The sequence below is a fragment of the Scylla paramamosain genome, chromosome 49, assembly GCF_035594125.1.
Source record: "Scylla paramamosain isolate STU-SP2022 chromosome 49, ASM3559412v1, whole genome shotgun sequence".
Classification (NCBI taxonomy): domain Eukaryota; kingdom Metazoa; phylum Arthropoda; class Malacostraca; order Decapoda; family Portunidae; genus Scylla; species Scylla paramamosain.
In genome coordinates this window covers 3,375,001-3,390,000 of record NC_087199.1, presented here as the reverse complement: position 1 = coordinate 3,390,000, position 15,000 = coordinate 3,375,001, and the positions used below count along the sequence as shown (strand labels likewise).

At 47.0% G+C, this 15,000-nt stretch overlaps 3 protein-coding genes across 5 annotated transcripts; all 3 read left to right on the top strand.

Annotated features, from left to right (window-relative positions):
• The first annotated feature begins 1,176 nt into the window (after window positions 1–1,176).
• LOC135095498 (uncharacterized) lies at window positions 1,177–3,772 on the top strand. 3 transcript variants are annotated; one of them, XM_063996353.1, is made up of 2 exons: window positions 1,177–3,611; window positions 3,654–3,772. In XM_063996353.1, exons 1-2 carry the CDS (start codon window positions 1,644–1,646, stop codon window positions 3,732–3,734), a joined length of 2,049 nt encoding a protein of 682 aa, XP_063852423.1. In that variant the 5' UTR covers window positions 1,177–1,643; the 3' UTR covers window positions 3,735–3,772. The 3 variants fall into 3 exon arrangements, with proteins under 3 accessions (XP_063852423.1, XP_063852421.1, XP_063852422.1); XM_063996351.1 differs by having other exon boundaries at window positions 1,177–1,366; window positions 1,445–3,734; XM_063996352.1 differs by having other exon boundaries at window positions 1,177–1,366; window positions 1,406–3,734.
• Window positions 3,773–6,580: 2,808 nt separating this feature from the next.
• On the top strand, window positions 6,581–9,975 carry LOC135095537 (uncharacterized). Its single transcript, XM_063996421.1, has 3 exons — window positions 6,581–6,976; window positions 8,606–8,777; window positions 9,576–9,975. Exons 2-3 carry the CDS (start codon window positions 8,628–8,630, stop codon window positions 9,753–9,755), a joined length of 330 nt encoding a protein of 109 aa, XP_063852491.1. The 5' UTR covers window positions 6,581–6,976; window positions 8,606–8,627; the 3' UTR covers window positions 9,756–9,975.
• Window positions 9,976–11,551: 1,576 nt separating this feature from the next.
• On the top strand, window positions 11,552–13,387 carry LOC135095486 (uncharacterized). The gene is made up of 3 exons (XM_063996335.1): window positions 11,552–11,563; window positions 11,654–11,785; window positions 11,825–13,387. Exons 1-3 carry the CDS (start codon window positions 11,552–11,554, stop codon window positions 13,385–13,387), a joined length of 1,707 nt encoding a protein of 568 aa, XP_063852405.1.
• Window positions 13,388–15,000: the final 1,613 nt, after the last annotated feature.

Below are 15,000 nucleotides of genomic sequence, written 5' to 3'. Positions count from 1 at the left end.
CACCCAGCCTAACAAAACGAAACCTTATCAAACCTAATTTAACCAATCTAACCTAACCTAAACCTTTATATCAAAATGCTAGTGTTATTTCAATATTATCCACGTAACAGCGGTAGTAGTAGTAGTCGTAGCAGTACTGTTTACTTCCTGAAGGGTTGGACGTCTATGAAAAGACGTGGAAAAGTGCAGGGTGGTATCATCAGCGTAGGAGTGGATAGGACAAGAAGTTTGGTTTAGAAGATCATTGATGAATAATTGGAAGAGTGGGTGACAGGACAGAACCCTGAGGAACACCACTGTAACAGATTTACAAGAACAGTGACTGTTTACCACAGCAGCAATAGAACGGTCACAAAGGAAACTTGAGATGAAGTTACAGAGAGAAGGATAGAAGCCGTAGAAAGGTAGTTTGGAAATGAAAGCTTTGTGCCAGACTCTATCAAAAGCTTTCGATATGTCCAAGGCAACAGCAAAAGTTTCACCAAAATCTCTAAAAGAGGATGACCAAGACTCAGTAAGGAAAGCCAGAAGATCACCAGTAGAGCGGCCTTGACGGAACCCATACTGGCGATCAGATAGAAGGTTGTGAAGTGATAGATGTTTAAGAATCTTCCTGTTGAGGATAGATTCAAAAACTTTAGATAGGCAGGAAATTAAAGCAATAGGACGGTAGTTTGAGGGATTAGAACGGTCACCCTTTTTAGGAACAGGCTGAATGTAGGCAAACTTCCAGCAAGAAGGAAAGGTAGATGTTGACAGACAGAGCTGAAAGAGTTTGACTAGGCAAGGTGCAAGCACGGAGGCACAGTTTCGGAGAACAATAGGAGGGACCCCATCAGGTCCATAAGCCTTCCGAGGGTTTAGGCCAGCAAGGGCATGGAAAACATCATTGCGAAGAATTTTAATAGGTAGCATGAAGTAGTCAGAGGGTGGAGGAGAGGGAGGAACAAGCCCAAAGTTAGAGTTTTTAGCAAAGGTTTGAGCGAAGAGTTAAGCTTTAGAAATAGATGTGATAGCAGTGGTGCCATCTGGTTGAAATAGAGGAGGGAAAGAAGAAGAAGCAAAGTTATTGGAAATATTTTTTGCTAGATGCCAGAAGTCACGAAGGGAGTTAGATCTTGAAAGATATCTATGTATGAATGTATGCACGAATGTATAAAGATTTTAGAAGATGGAAAGACAAGTAAGTAAGAAAAGAGAAAAGACATTTTTTCCTGGCCACGAGAAATTTGTTAGTAGTCAAGTGTGGCCAGGGGAGAGTTGTCCACGCTAGGTCTGGTCGTCAGCAGGTTTGGCCAGGATAGGGTTGGCCAGGGTAGGTTTGGTCGTCATCAGGATTGTCCAGGATAGGTTTAGTCATCATCAGGTGTGGCCAGGGGAGATCTGGCCTAAAATTAGTCATCAGGTGTGGCCAGGGGAGATCTGGCCTAAAATCAGTCATCAGGTGTGGCCAGGGGAGATCTGGCCTAAAATCAGTCATCAGGTGTGGCCAGGGGAGATCTGGCCTACGTTTTGTCATCATCAGGTATGGCCAGGGGAGAACTGGCCTACGTTCTGTCATCATCAGGTGTGGCCAGGGGAGAACTGGCCTAAAATTAGTCATCAGGTGTGGCCAGGGGAGAACTGGCCTACGTTTTGTCATCATGTGTGGCCAGGGGAGATCTGGCCTAAAATTAGTCATCAGGTATGGCCAGGGGAGAACTGGCCTACGTTTTGTCATCATCAGGTGTGGCCAGGGGAGAACTGGCCTAAAATTAGTCATCAGGTATGGCCAGGGGAGAACTGGCCTACGTTTTGTCATCATCAAGTGTGGCCCGGGGAGAACTGGCCTACGTTCTGTCATCATCAGGTGTGGCCAGGGGAGAACTGGCCTAAAATTAATCATCAGGTATGGCCAGGGGAGAACTGGCCTACGTTTTGTCATCATCAGGTGTGGCCAGGGGAGAACTGGCCTACGTTTTGTCATCATCAGATATGGCCAGGGGAGAACTGGCCTAAAATTAATCATCAGGTGTGGCCAGGAGAGAACTGGCCTACGTTTTGTCAACATCAGATATGGCCAGGGGAGAACTGGCCTACGTTTTGTCATCATCAGGTATGGCCAGGGGAGAACTGGCCTAAAATTAGTCATCAGGTATGGCCAGGGGAGAACTGGTCTACGTTTTGTCATCATCAGGTATGGCCAGGGGAGAACTGGCCTACGTTCTGTCATCATCAGGTATGGCCAGGGGAGAACTGGCCTACGTTTTGTCATCATCAGGTGTGGCCAGGGGAGAACTGGCCTACGTTTTGTCATCATCAGGTGTGACCAGGGGAGAACTGGCCTACGTTTTGTCATCATCAGGTGTGGCCAGGGGAGAACTGGCCTACGTTTTGTCATCATCAGGTATGGCCAGGGGAGAACTGGCCTAAAATTAATCATCAGGTATGGCCAGGGGAGAACTGGCCTACGTTTTGTCATCATCAAGTGTGGCCAGGGGAGAACTGGCCTACGTTCTGTCATCATCAGATATGGCCAGGGGAGAACTGGCCTACGTTTTGTCATCATCAGGTATGGCCAGGGGAGAACTGGCCTACGTTTTGTCATCATCAGGTATGGCCAGGGGAGAACTGGCCTACGTTTTGTCATCATCAGTTGTCATCATCAGGTATGGCCAGGGGAGAACTGGCCTACGTTTTGTCATCATCAGGTGTGGCCAGGGGTGATCTGGCCTACGTTTTGTCATCATCAGGTGTGGCCAGGGGAGAACTGGCCTACGTTTTGTCATCATCAGGTGTGGCCAGGGGAGAACTGGCCTAAAATTAGTCATCATCAGGTGTGGCCAGGGGAGAACTGGCCTACGTTTTGTCATCATCAGGTGTGGCCAGGGGTGATTTGGCCTACGTTTTGTCATCATCAGGTATGGCCAGGGGAGAACTGGCCTACGTTTTGTCATCATCAGGTATGGCCAGGGGAGAACTGGCCTACGTTTTGTCATCATCAGGTGTGGCCAGGGGAGAACTGGCCTAAAATTAGTCATCATCAGGTGTGGCCAGGGGAGAACTGGCCTACGTTTTGTCATCATCAGGTGTGGCCAGGGGAGAACTGGCCTACGTTTTGTCATCATCAGGTGTGGCCAGGGGAGAACTGGCCTACGTTTTGTCATCATCAGGTATGGCCAGGGGAGAACTGGCCTACGTTTTGTCATCATCAGGTATGGCCAGGGGAGAACTGGCCTACGTTTTGTCATCATCAGGTGTGGCCAGGGGAGAACTGGCCTACGTTTTGTCATCATCAGGTGTGGCCAGGGGAGAACTGGCCTACGTTTTGTCATCATCAGGTATGGCCAGGGGAGAACTGGCCTACGTTTTGTCATCATCAGGTGTGGCCAGGGGAGAACTGGCCTACGTTTTGTCATCATCAGGTATGGCCAGGGGAGAACTGGCCTAAAATTAATCATCAGGTATGGCCAGGGGAGAACTGGCCTACGTTTTGTCATCATCAAGTGTGGCCAGGGGAGAACTGGCCTACGTTTTGTCATCATCAGGTATGGCCAGGGGAGAACTGGCCTACGTTTTGTCATCATCAGGTGTGGCCAGGGGTGATTTGGCCTACGTTTTGTCATCATCAGGTATGGCCAGGGGAGAAGTGGCCTACGTTTTGTCATCATCAGGTGTGGCCAGGGGAGATCTGGCCTAAAATTAGTCATCACCAGGTGTGGCCAGGGGTGATCTGGCCAGGACGGGTGAGGTGATGGGGCAGCAGTCTCAGTCAGCGGGGCCTGGTTCCCTCATGAGGAGGAACTGTCCGGTGGACTGGTCATCCTGGAAGTGGCCCGTGATGAGCTGCAGTACGGGGAATTCTCCCTCGCACAGTTCGCCAGCGATGAAGTGTACAGTGAGGGACTCCCCATCGAAATACTCGCCTGTGTAATACCGCCCCAGGTGATATTCGCCAGATGGGGACTGGCTGTGGGAGTATTCAGGCGTATGGAGTTTGGCCATGGGAGCCTTGGACTGTGGGCTCTTGGCTGTCTCGTGGCGGGTGTTGGTGGCCGCGCAGGCAGGGTGCTCCAACACGGGAGCGTCGCCCTGCCCCTGGGCTGCTTTGTTTTTCTTGGCGCGCCAGCGCCGGGCCTGCTCCCGGCCCTTCCGGGCGGCCTCGGCCCTGCACCGGGCCACCCGCTTCTGCTCCTCGGTGAGCTGCCGGGTCTTGCTGTAGTCGAATCGTTCTCCGTATAGTACCATTTTTAATCTGAATTGTTTTATTTAATGATCGAAAAGACAACCGGAAAGGGGAAAGTGTGAAAAATTAAGCAAGAGGATGAAAAGATGATGAGGAGAATAATTGATGAGGGCAAGTCTAAAACAGCAACATAACAAAATTAAAAGCAGTGAACAAACACAACCAAACAAACAACGTGAGTCAAATCGATCAATAATACGAAAAAAAATTACGAAAGACTGAAAGAAAAACCTTTACGTCAACTGTACAAAGGATGACAAATGTTGACTATAAGGATCTTACCAAGACACTGCAAGACACACAGCCCTCAGAAAACATGCCGCGGTGTGCTGGGGAGGGAATGCAGAGCAGGGAGGAGGCAGCGGTAATGCAAGGTGAGATGACGAGATGACGCTTGGCAGGAAACACACGCACGTCACCAATAAGCTTCCGGCGTCTTTGGGTCTCGTCCTCCTTCGGGCAGCCGCCGTCAGGCGTCTTCCTCAACTGGATTCTGAATTTCTGACAAGACCTTTGCGTCCTGGGAGCGACAAGTGTGCCGCAGCGAGAGCAACACAACAGACAACACAGGACAAGAGTGTGTGGCAAGCTAAAGCCAACAACACTCACAGTCAATTTAACTGTAACATTGTTATAGTCACACCAAGGTTCATATATATATATATATATATATATATATATATATATATATATATATATATATATATATATATATATATATATATATATATATATATATATAATCCTTAACACTTATTATTATTTGTCTGTATATTCATAATTTGATATATGTATTCCACATGCGATGTGTTCATATATTGATCCCACGTGTGGCATGGCCAGCCAGTGTATTCTATTTTTAACATTTCTCCTGCTTCTGTAACTCTCTAGGGATATTTCACACCTTTCTTCCAGTCCTTACACTGCGTTCGCTTCTGAGTCTTTCTTCCTGGTTATTGGCCCAAATAACGAGTCCTCCCATTGGTCCTTCACCTCATTTCCTGGCATTTCATTGTTCATTTCTTCTCAAAAGCTCTAACGTGATCCACTCGGCTCACACACACACAGCCTGCATGGTCGCTAGTCCTGAGTTCCGCTTAGTTCCGCTTAGTTCCGCCCAGTTCCTCTCAGTTCTCGTCACGGGCAGTCAGTCTCGGTCGCTCAGTCAGTTCCCGTCCGAGTCAATGTTGAGAGACGCTGCCCAGCTACCACCACGCGCGGCAGTTCACTCACTTCACAGAGAGAACGATCACTCGTCGCGTCATAGCCATGTGTGTCTCGCATCAAGTGTGTACATTCTACCTATTATTAAACCACGAAGAACTCTCACCACCGTGTCTTTTACTCGCACACACCAACTACATCATCTTACTGCCCACGACCTCCTCACTACCACCACTACCAAGCTCACTAGCGGACCTCCACGCCACCAACACACCAAGCTCCTCGTCTGACCCAGCAGTGGCAAGCATCATCAACTGGGCGAGTATCTCATCTAAAGCAGGAGCACCAGTGGAGAGGTAACATCAACCCAGAACAAAGTGGTGGACCTTCACATCTCGATACAAAGTGGTGGTCGCACAATCTTGGAACAAAGTGGTGGACCTTCACATCTCGATATTAAGTGGTGGTCGCACAATCTTGGAACCAAGTGTTGGTCAGCGGTGTTGTGCGATCGAAGACACACCAACTCTCGACTCTCTCATAGGACAAGTACACGCTGAGACACGAATATCACGCCCCATCGCAGGCAAGTTGCGAGGCTGAAATTCAGAGTCACTATCTACCCACTTGCTCTCTCTCTCTCTCTCTCTCTCTCTCTCTCTCTCTCTCTCCAGATGTTGAAAGGAGAAATGAATAAAAGTTAAATATCTCAATTAATCTTCCCGCTCCCTCTCACCTAGAAAGTGAGAGAGAGAGTGGGAGTTAAGAGGAGGAGGTAAAGAGAGAGAGAGAGAGAGAGAGAGAGAGAGAGAGAGAGAGAGAGAGAGAGAGAGAGAGAGAGAGAGAGAGAGAGAGAGAGAGAGAAATAAACTCAATATAGACGTATTTTCAAGAATGTTTTCCTGGTTATTTTTTCCTCCTCCTCCTCCTCCTCCTCCTCCTCCTCCTCCTCCTCCTCCTCCTCCTCTTCTTCAGTGTGACATTAGTAAGTGGACACGCGTTTGTAGGTAGTGAGGTCACACACACACACACACACACACACACACACACACACACACACACACACACACACACACACACACACACACACTTATTTTCATGTTTTTTGCAGATGTTTGAGAGAGAGGACAGAAGAGGAGGAGGAGGAGGAGGAGGAAGAGGAGGAGAAGGAGGGAAGAGAAAGAGAGTGTTTTATCTTCTCTTCATTGTTATAATTTGTCTAATGTGCGTGTACACCAAGCCTAAAGGTGAGTGTGTGTGTGTGTGTGTGTGTGTGTGTGTGTGTGTGTGTGTGTGTGTGTGTGTGTGTGTGTGTGTGTGTGTCTAAGTGTCTCTCTCACCAATACAACAGAAGGAACCCTACCACCACCACCACCACCACCACCACCACCAGGACGGCTGGACGGGGAGGGGCAGGCGGGGGTGGTGGAGGGACTGCATCAAGAGGACCCAAGGCTGGTGGAGTTGGTGAGAGAGAGAGTCCACCCCCCTTCTCCCCTCCCCTACAACCTGACCCACCCTGGGAAGAAACACTATTCAGAATTTGGCCAAAGCAATATTCTCGATGAGTTTATTCTACATGGACTGGTAGGTGGTGGTGGTGGTGATGGTGGTGGTGGTGGTGGTGGTCTTAGTTCCTCCCCTCTAACTGTCTTCAGCCCCTCCCTCTTTCCCCACGCTTCCCCTCCTCCCGTGGACTTTCTACTTCCTCTCACCACTATTCTGTCCACCTCCCTAATGCAAGAGTTAACCAGTATTCTCAGTCTTTCACCACTATTCTGTCCACCTCCCTAATGCAAGAGTTAACCAGTATTCTCAGTCTTTCACCACTATTCTGTCCACCTCCTTAGTGCAAGAGTTAACCAGTATTCTCAGTCTTTCACCACTATTCTGTTATCCTCCTTAGTGCAAGAGTTAACCAGTATTCTCAGTCTTTCACCACTATTCTGTCCACCTCCCTAATGCAAGAGTTAACCAGTATTCTCAGTCTTTCACCACTATTCTGTCCACCTCCTTAGTGCAAGAGTTAACCAGCATTCTCAGTCTTTCACCACTATTCTGTCCACCTCCCAAATGCAAGAGTTAACCAGTATTCTCAGTCTTTCACCACTATTCTGTCCACCTCCTTAGTGCAAGAGTTAACCAGTATTCTCAGTCTTTCACCACTATTCTGTCCACCTCCCTAATGCAAGAGTTAACCAGCATTCTCAGTCTTTCACCACTATTCTGTCCATAGCTGGGCGCGATAACAAAAAAAGGTTCGTCACGATAACCAATAAGTCTTTAACGATCACCTTACCGGCCATCACCGCTAATCAATAACTGACGACAGCTTTACTTGCCGATAATTGACAACCGTTAATTAAAAAAAAAAAAAAAAAAATCCGATACTAGCGATAAGGATATTGGTATTTCCAGTAAAAAGTTGATAAATACAAATCCTTACTTTTATCTTTTACCTTAAAAAAAAAAAAAATTAGAGAAACCTTAAAAAAAACTTGTAATTCAGTGTTTCCCCTGTGCGTTCACTATTGACAAGTGCTGCTCTAAGTAAAATAACTACCTTCGATTTTGAAACTTTTAAAACCCCAACTAAAATCACCGATTATCGCGAGTCTGGAGGCATAGCACGGCCAAAACAATTAACCTGATGTCGATGTCTTCACCCACACACAGATGTTGTCCACCTGCCTGATGCAAGACTTAACCAGTATCCCCAATCTTTCACCCCTTTCTCTGCTAAATTCATGAACTCCCTCCCGGCTTCTGTGTGTGTGTGTGTGTGTGTGTGTGTGTGTGTGTGTGTGTGTGTGTGTGTGTGTGTGTGTGTGTGTGTGTGTGTGTGTGTGTGTGTGAGAGAGAGAGAGAGAGAGAGAGAGAGAGAGAGAGAGAGAGAGAGAGAGAGAGAGAGAGAGAGAGAGAGAGAGAGAGAGAGAGAGAGAGAGAGAGAGAGAGAGAGAATAATAATAATAATAATAATAATAATAATAATAATAATAATAATAATAATAATAATAATAATAATAATATCAGAAGGAGAAAAAGAAGAAGAAGAAAAATAGTTGTAGAAGCAGTAACAATAGTAACAGCAAAGTAGTAGTAGTAATAGTAGTAGTACTAATGAAATATATAGTAACTTCATATCTTCTTCTCCTCCTCCTCCTTCTTCTTCTCTTCCTCCTCCTCCTCCTCCTCCTCCTCCTTCTCTCCCTACAGAACTGAAGGGAAGAAAGGAGTCATGAGCCACTTCCTACGAGAGGGAGAAGAAGAGGGAGAGGGAGAGGGAGAGGTGACAGTGCTCTCCCTGCCTCTCTACACCATCCTGCTCTCCCTCAACTTGACTCAACTGGATTTTCTCTCCCTGGATTTGGAAGGAGCCGAGTTAAAGGTACGGTAGTAGTAGTAGTAGTAGTAGTAGTAGTAGTAGTAGTAGTAGTAGTAGTAGTAGTAGTAGTAGTAGTAGTATGAACACAAGAACACAAGGGTTGGTGCAGGAAGCCACCAGGCCTACACGTGGCAGTCCCTGTATACAACACACCTGCCTGTCTCCACCTGTCACGCCCATCCATACACTTGTCTAGTCTTTCAAGGCTCCTTAATGACTCACCACTAACAGCCTGACTACTGAGTCCTCCACACTGATTGATAACCCAGTTCTTCCTATCTCTTTTTTAAATCTAGCTTATTTTTTTTCAACTTTGAACCCTTTACTTCTTGTTCTATCCTGAGAATTTTGCTTGCGTCCCCCTTGTTGTAACCCCTGCACCACTTCAAGTCTCCCATCAGGTCCCCTCTTAACCTACGCCTGTCTAGGAGATGTACATTTAACAGCTACACCCTCGTTTGGTAAGGAATGCCCCTCATCCCCTGTATCCTTTTAGTCATTCTCCTGTGTACTGCCTCTAACAGCCCTGCAGCCTTCCTGTAATATTGGGGAACACAACTGCACAGCGTAGTCTAGATGATGTCTAGCTAAATAAAATACAACTTTAATATTACTTCGAATCTTCTTCTTTTAACTTCCCTGAAAATCAATCCTAATATGTGATGTGTTTTATTTCTGGCCTCTATGCATTGTTTTCTTCTTCGTTCCCTGAGCTTACCAGAGCCTCGCTGTTTGTGTATCTGCTGTGTGGGTTTACTTCTACACCACCACCACCACCACCGCCACTCTTCCACTCTCCAGGTGCTGCGGACGGTGCCGTGGGAGAGGGTGCGGGTGAGAGTGCTGTGTGTGGAGTGCAACCGCGTGGGAGCGTCGCCTCTCACTCACTTCCTGCTCTCCCAAGGCTACTACCACATTGGCAACTTTGGCATCGACTGCTGGTACGGCTGGCCCTCTCTCCTCTCCCAGACCTTCCCCTAGTACTCTCCCAGGGGCTTGTTACTGTCCCAGCTTCACTTCTCTCCCTGTTCCTCGTAGAATGTTTTGATATGTTGCTGGTGATACCCGTGTTTCTACTGCGCTACTATGCAGGTACTGGTGGCCTGAATCTTCCCTAGTACTACCACAAATCACTGGTTACTCGTACACACGCCCTCTTGTACTGTGTAACCTCAAATATATACTTGTAAATCGAAGTGGTGTCTTTTGTTTCAGTTACCCTTAAATGCCGTTTTCTGTGATGCGAGAAATTGGTGTTTTGTTGAGTTATCCTTATAAGTTTTACGTTTTTTTTCGTAAGGAGTTAAAAAACGGGTACTCTTTCTCGGTAACTTATAAATTTGTTAGTTCATCAATTATAGTAGTACTATAATATATTTCCTGTCGTAGTAGTAGTGGTAGTAGTAGTAGTAGTAGTAGTAATAGTAGTAGTAGTAGTAGTAGTAGTAGTAGTAGTAGTAGTAGTAGTAGTAGTAGTAGTAGTAGTAGTAGTACCACACATTTAGTAATACGATAAAACATTAGAGCAAGTAACACAACTCCGAAATGATTGAATTGATGCACCTGATGCAACACCTAACACCCAAACCCTGCCCAACCTAGCAACCTCACCCAGCCTAACAAAACGAAACCTTATCAAACCTAATTTAACCAATCTAACCTAACCTAAACCTTCATACCAAAATGCTAGTGTTATTTCAATATTATCCACGTAACAGCGGTAGTAGTAGTAGTAGTCGTAGCAGTACTGTTTACTTCCTGAAGGGTTGGACGTCTATGAAAAGACGTGGAAAAGTGCAGGGTGGTATCATCAGCGTAGGAGTGGATAGGACAAGAAGTTTGGTTTAGATCATTGATGAATAATTGGAAGAGTGGGTGACAGGACAGAACCCTGAGGAACACCACTGTAACAGATTTACAAGAACAGTGACCATCTACCACAGCAGCAATAGAACGGTCAGAAAGGAAACTTGAGATGAAGTTACAGAGAGAAGGATTGAAGTCGTAGAAAGGTTTTGGAAATGAAAGCTTTGTGCCAGACTCTATCAAAAGCTTTCGATATGTCCAAGGCAACAGCAAAAGTTTCACCAAAATCTCTAAAAGAGGATGACCAAGACTCAGTAAGGAAAGCCAGAAGATCACCAGTAGAGCGGCCTTGACGGAACCCATACTGGCGATCAGATAGAAGGTTGTGAAGTGATAGATGTTTAAGAATCTTCCTGTTGAGGATAGATTCAAAAACTTTAGATAGGCAGGAAATTAAAGCAATAGGACGGTAGTTTGAGGGATTAGAACGGTCACCCTTTTTAGGAACAGGCTGAATGTAGGCAAACTTCCAGCAAGAAGGAAAGGTAGATGTTGACAGACAGAGCTGAAAGAGTTTGACTAGGCAAGGTGCAAGCACGGAGGCACAGTTTCGGAGAACAATAGGAGGGACCCCATCAGGTCCATAAGCCTTCCGAGGGTTTAGGCCAGCAAGGGCATGGAAAACATCATTGCGAAGAATTTTAATAGGTAGCATGAAGTAGTCAGAGGGTGGAGGAGAGGGAGGAACAAGCCCAAAGTTAGAGTTTTTAGCAAAGGTTTGAGCGAAGAGTTCAGCTTTAGAAATAGATGTGATAGCAGTGGTGCCATCTGGTTGAAATAGAGGAGGGAAAGAAGAAGAAGCAAAGTTATTGGAAATATTTTTTGCTAGATGCCAGAAGTCACGAAGGGAGTTAGATCTTGAAAGATATCTATGTATGAATGTATGCACGAATGTATAAAGATTTTAGAAGATGGAAAGACAAGTAAGTAAGAAAAGAGAAAAGACATTTTTTCCTGGCCACGAGAAATTTGTTAGTAGTCAAGTGTGGCCAGGGGAGAGTTGTCCACGCTAGGTCTGGTCGTCAGCAGGTTTGGCCAGGATAGGGTTGGCCAGGGTAGGTTTGGTCGTCATCAGGATTGTCCAGGATAGGTTTAGTCATCATCAGGTGTGGCCAGGGGAGATCTGGCCTAAAATCAGTCATCAGGTGTGGCCAGGGGAGATCTGGCCTAAAATCAGTCATCAGGTGTGGCCAGGGGAGATCTGGCCTACGTTTTGTCATCATCAGGTATGGCCAGGGGAGAACTGGCCTACGTTCTGTCATCATCAGGTGTGGCCAGGGGAGAACTGGCCTAAAATTAGTCATCAGGTGTGGCCAGGGAAGAATTGGCCTACGTTTTGTCATCATGTGTGGCCAGGGGAGATCTGGCCTAAAATTAGTCATCAGGTATGGCCAGGGGAGAACTGGCCTACGTTTTGTCATCATCAGGTGTGGCCAGGGGAAAATTGGCCTACGTTCTGTCATCATCAGGTGTGGCCAGGGGAGAACTGGCCTAAAATTAGTCATCAGGTATGGCCAGGGGAGAACTGGCCTACGTTTTGTCATCATCAGGTGTGGCCAGGGGAAAATTGGCCTACGTTCTGTCATCATCAGGTGTGGCCAGGGGAGAACTGGCCTAAAATTAGTCATCAGGTATGGCCAGGGGAGATCTGGCCTACGTTTTGTCATCATCAAGTGTGGCCAGGGGAGAACTGGCCTACGTTCTGTCATCATCAGGTGTGGCCAGGGGAGAACTGGCCTAAAATTAATCATCAGGTGTGGCCAGGGGAGAACTGGCCTACATTTTGTCATCATCAGGTGTGGCCAGGGGAGATCTGGCCTACGTTTTGTCATCATCAGGTATGGCCAGGGGATAACTGGCCTAAAATTAATCATCAGGTGTGGCCAGGGGAGAACTGGCCTACGTTTTGTCATCATCAGGTGTGGCCAGGGGAGATCTGGCCTACGTTTTCTCATCATCAGGTATGGCCAGGGGAGAACTGGCCTAAAATAAGTCATCAGGTATGGCCAGGGGAGATCTGGTCTAAAATTAGTCATCAGGTATGGCCAGGGGAGAACTGGCCTACGTTTTGTCATCATCAAGTGTGGCCAGGGGAGAACTGGCCTACGTTCTGTCATCATCAGGTATGGCCAGGGGAGAACTGGCCTAAAATTAATCATCAGGTATGGCCAGGGGAGAACTGGCCTACGTTTTGTCATCATCAGGTGTGGCCAGGGGAGAACTGGCCTACGTTTTGTCATCATCAGGTGTGGCCAGGGGAGAACTGGCCTACGTTTTGTCATCATCAGGTGTGGCCAGGGGAGAACTGGCCTAAAATTAGTCATCATCAGGTGAGGCCAGGGGTGATTTGGCCAACGTTTTGTCATCATCAAGTGTGGCCAGGGGAGAACTGGCCTACGTTTTGTCATCATCAGGTGTGGCCAGGGGAGAACTGGCCTAAAATTAGTCATCATCAGGTGTGGCCAGGGGTGATTTGGCCAACGTTTTGTCATCATCAAGTGTGGCCAGGGGAGAACTGGCCTACGTTTTGTCATCATCAGGTGTGGCCAGGGGAGAACTGGCCTAAAATTAGTCATCATCAGGTGTGGCCAGGGGTGATTTGGCCAACGTTTTGTCATCATCAAGTGTGGCCAGGGGAGAACTGGCCTACGTTTTGTCATCATCAGGTGTGGCCAGGGGAGATCTGGCCTAAAATTAGTCATCACCAGGTGTGGCCAGGGGTGATCTGGCCAGGACGGGTGAGGTGATGGGGCAGCAGTCTCAGTCAGCGGGGCCTGGTTCCCTCATGAGGAGGAACTGTCCGGTGGACTGGTCATCCTGGAAGTGGCCCGTGATGAGCTGCAGTACGGGGAATTCTCCCTCGCACAGTTCGCCAGCGATGAAGTGTACAGTGAGGGACTCCCCATCGAAATACTCGCCTGTGTAATACCGCCCCAGGTGATATTCGCCAGATGGGGACTGGCTGTGGGAGTATTCAGGCGTATGGAGTTTGGCCATGGGAGCCTTGGACTGTGGGCTCTTGGCTGTCTCGTGGCGGGTGTTGGTGGCCGCGCAGGCAGGGTGCTCCAACACGGGAGCGTCGCCCTGCCCCTGGGCTGCTTTGTTCTTGGCGCGCCAGCGCCGGGCCTGCTCCCGGCCCTTCCGGGCGGCCTCGGCCCTGCACCGGGCCACCCGCTTCTGCTCCTCGGTGAGCTGCCGGGTCTTGCTGTAGTCGAATCGTTCTCCGTATAGTACCATTTTTAATCTGAATTGTTTTATTTAATGATCGAAAAGACAACCGGAAAGGGGAAAGTGTGAAAAACTAAGGAAGAGGATGAAAAGATGATGAGGAGAATAATTGATGAGGGCAAGTCTAAAACAGCAACATAACAAAATTAAAAGCAGTGAACAAACACAACCAAACAAACAACGTGAGTCAAATCGATCAATAATACGAAAAAAAATTACGAAAGACTGAAAGAAAAACCTTTACGTCAACTGTACAAAGGATGACAAATGTTGACTATAAGGATCTTACCAAGACACTGCAAGACACACAGCCCTCAGAAAACACGCCGCGGTGTGCTGGGGAGGGAATGCAGAGCAGGGAGGAGGCAGCGGTAATGCAAGGTGAGATGACGAGATGACGCCTGGCAGGAAACACACGCACGTCACCAATAAGCTTCCGGCGTCTTTGGGTCTCGTCCTCCTCCGGGCAGCCGCCGTCAGGCGTCTTCCTCAACTGGATTCTGAATTTCTGACAAGACCTTTGCGTCCTGGGAGCGACAAGTGTGCCGCAGCGAGAGCAACACAACAGACAACACAGGACAAGAGTGTGTGGCAAGGTAAAGCCAACAACACTCACAGTCACGTCAACTGTAACATTGTTATAGTCACACCAAGGTTCATATATATATATATATATATATATATATATATATATATATATATATATATATATATATATATATATATATATATATATATATATATATATATATATATATATATATATATATATATATATATACATATATAATCCTTAACACTTATTATTTGTCTGTATATTCATAATTTGATATATGTATTCCACATGCGATGTGTTCATATATTGATCCCACGTGTGGCATGGCCAGCCAGTGTATTCTATTTTTAACGTTTCTCCTGCTTCTGTAATTCTCTAGGGATATTTCACACCTTTCTTCCAGTCCTTAGACCTGCCTTCGCTCCTGAGTCTTTCTTCCTGGTCATTGGCCCAAATAACGAGTCCTCCCATTGGTCCTTCACCTCATTTCCTGGCATTTCATTGTTCATTTCTTCTCAAAAGCTCTAACGTGATCCACTCGGCTCACACACACACCGCCTGCATGGTCGCTAGTCC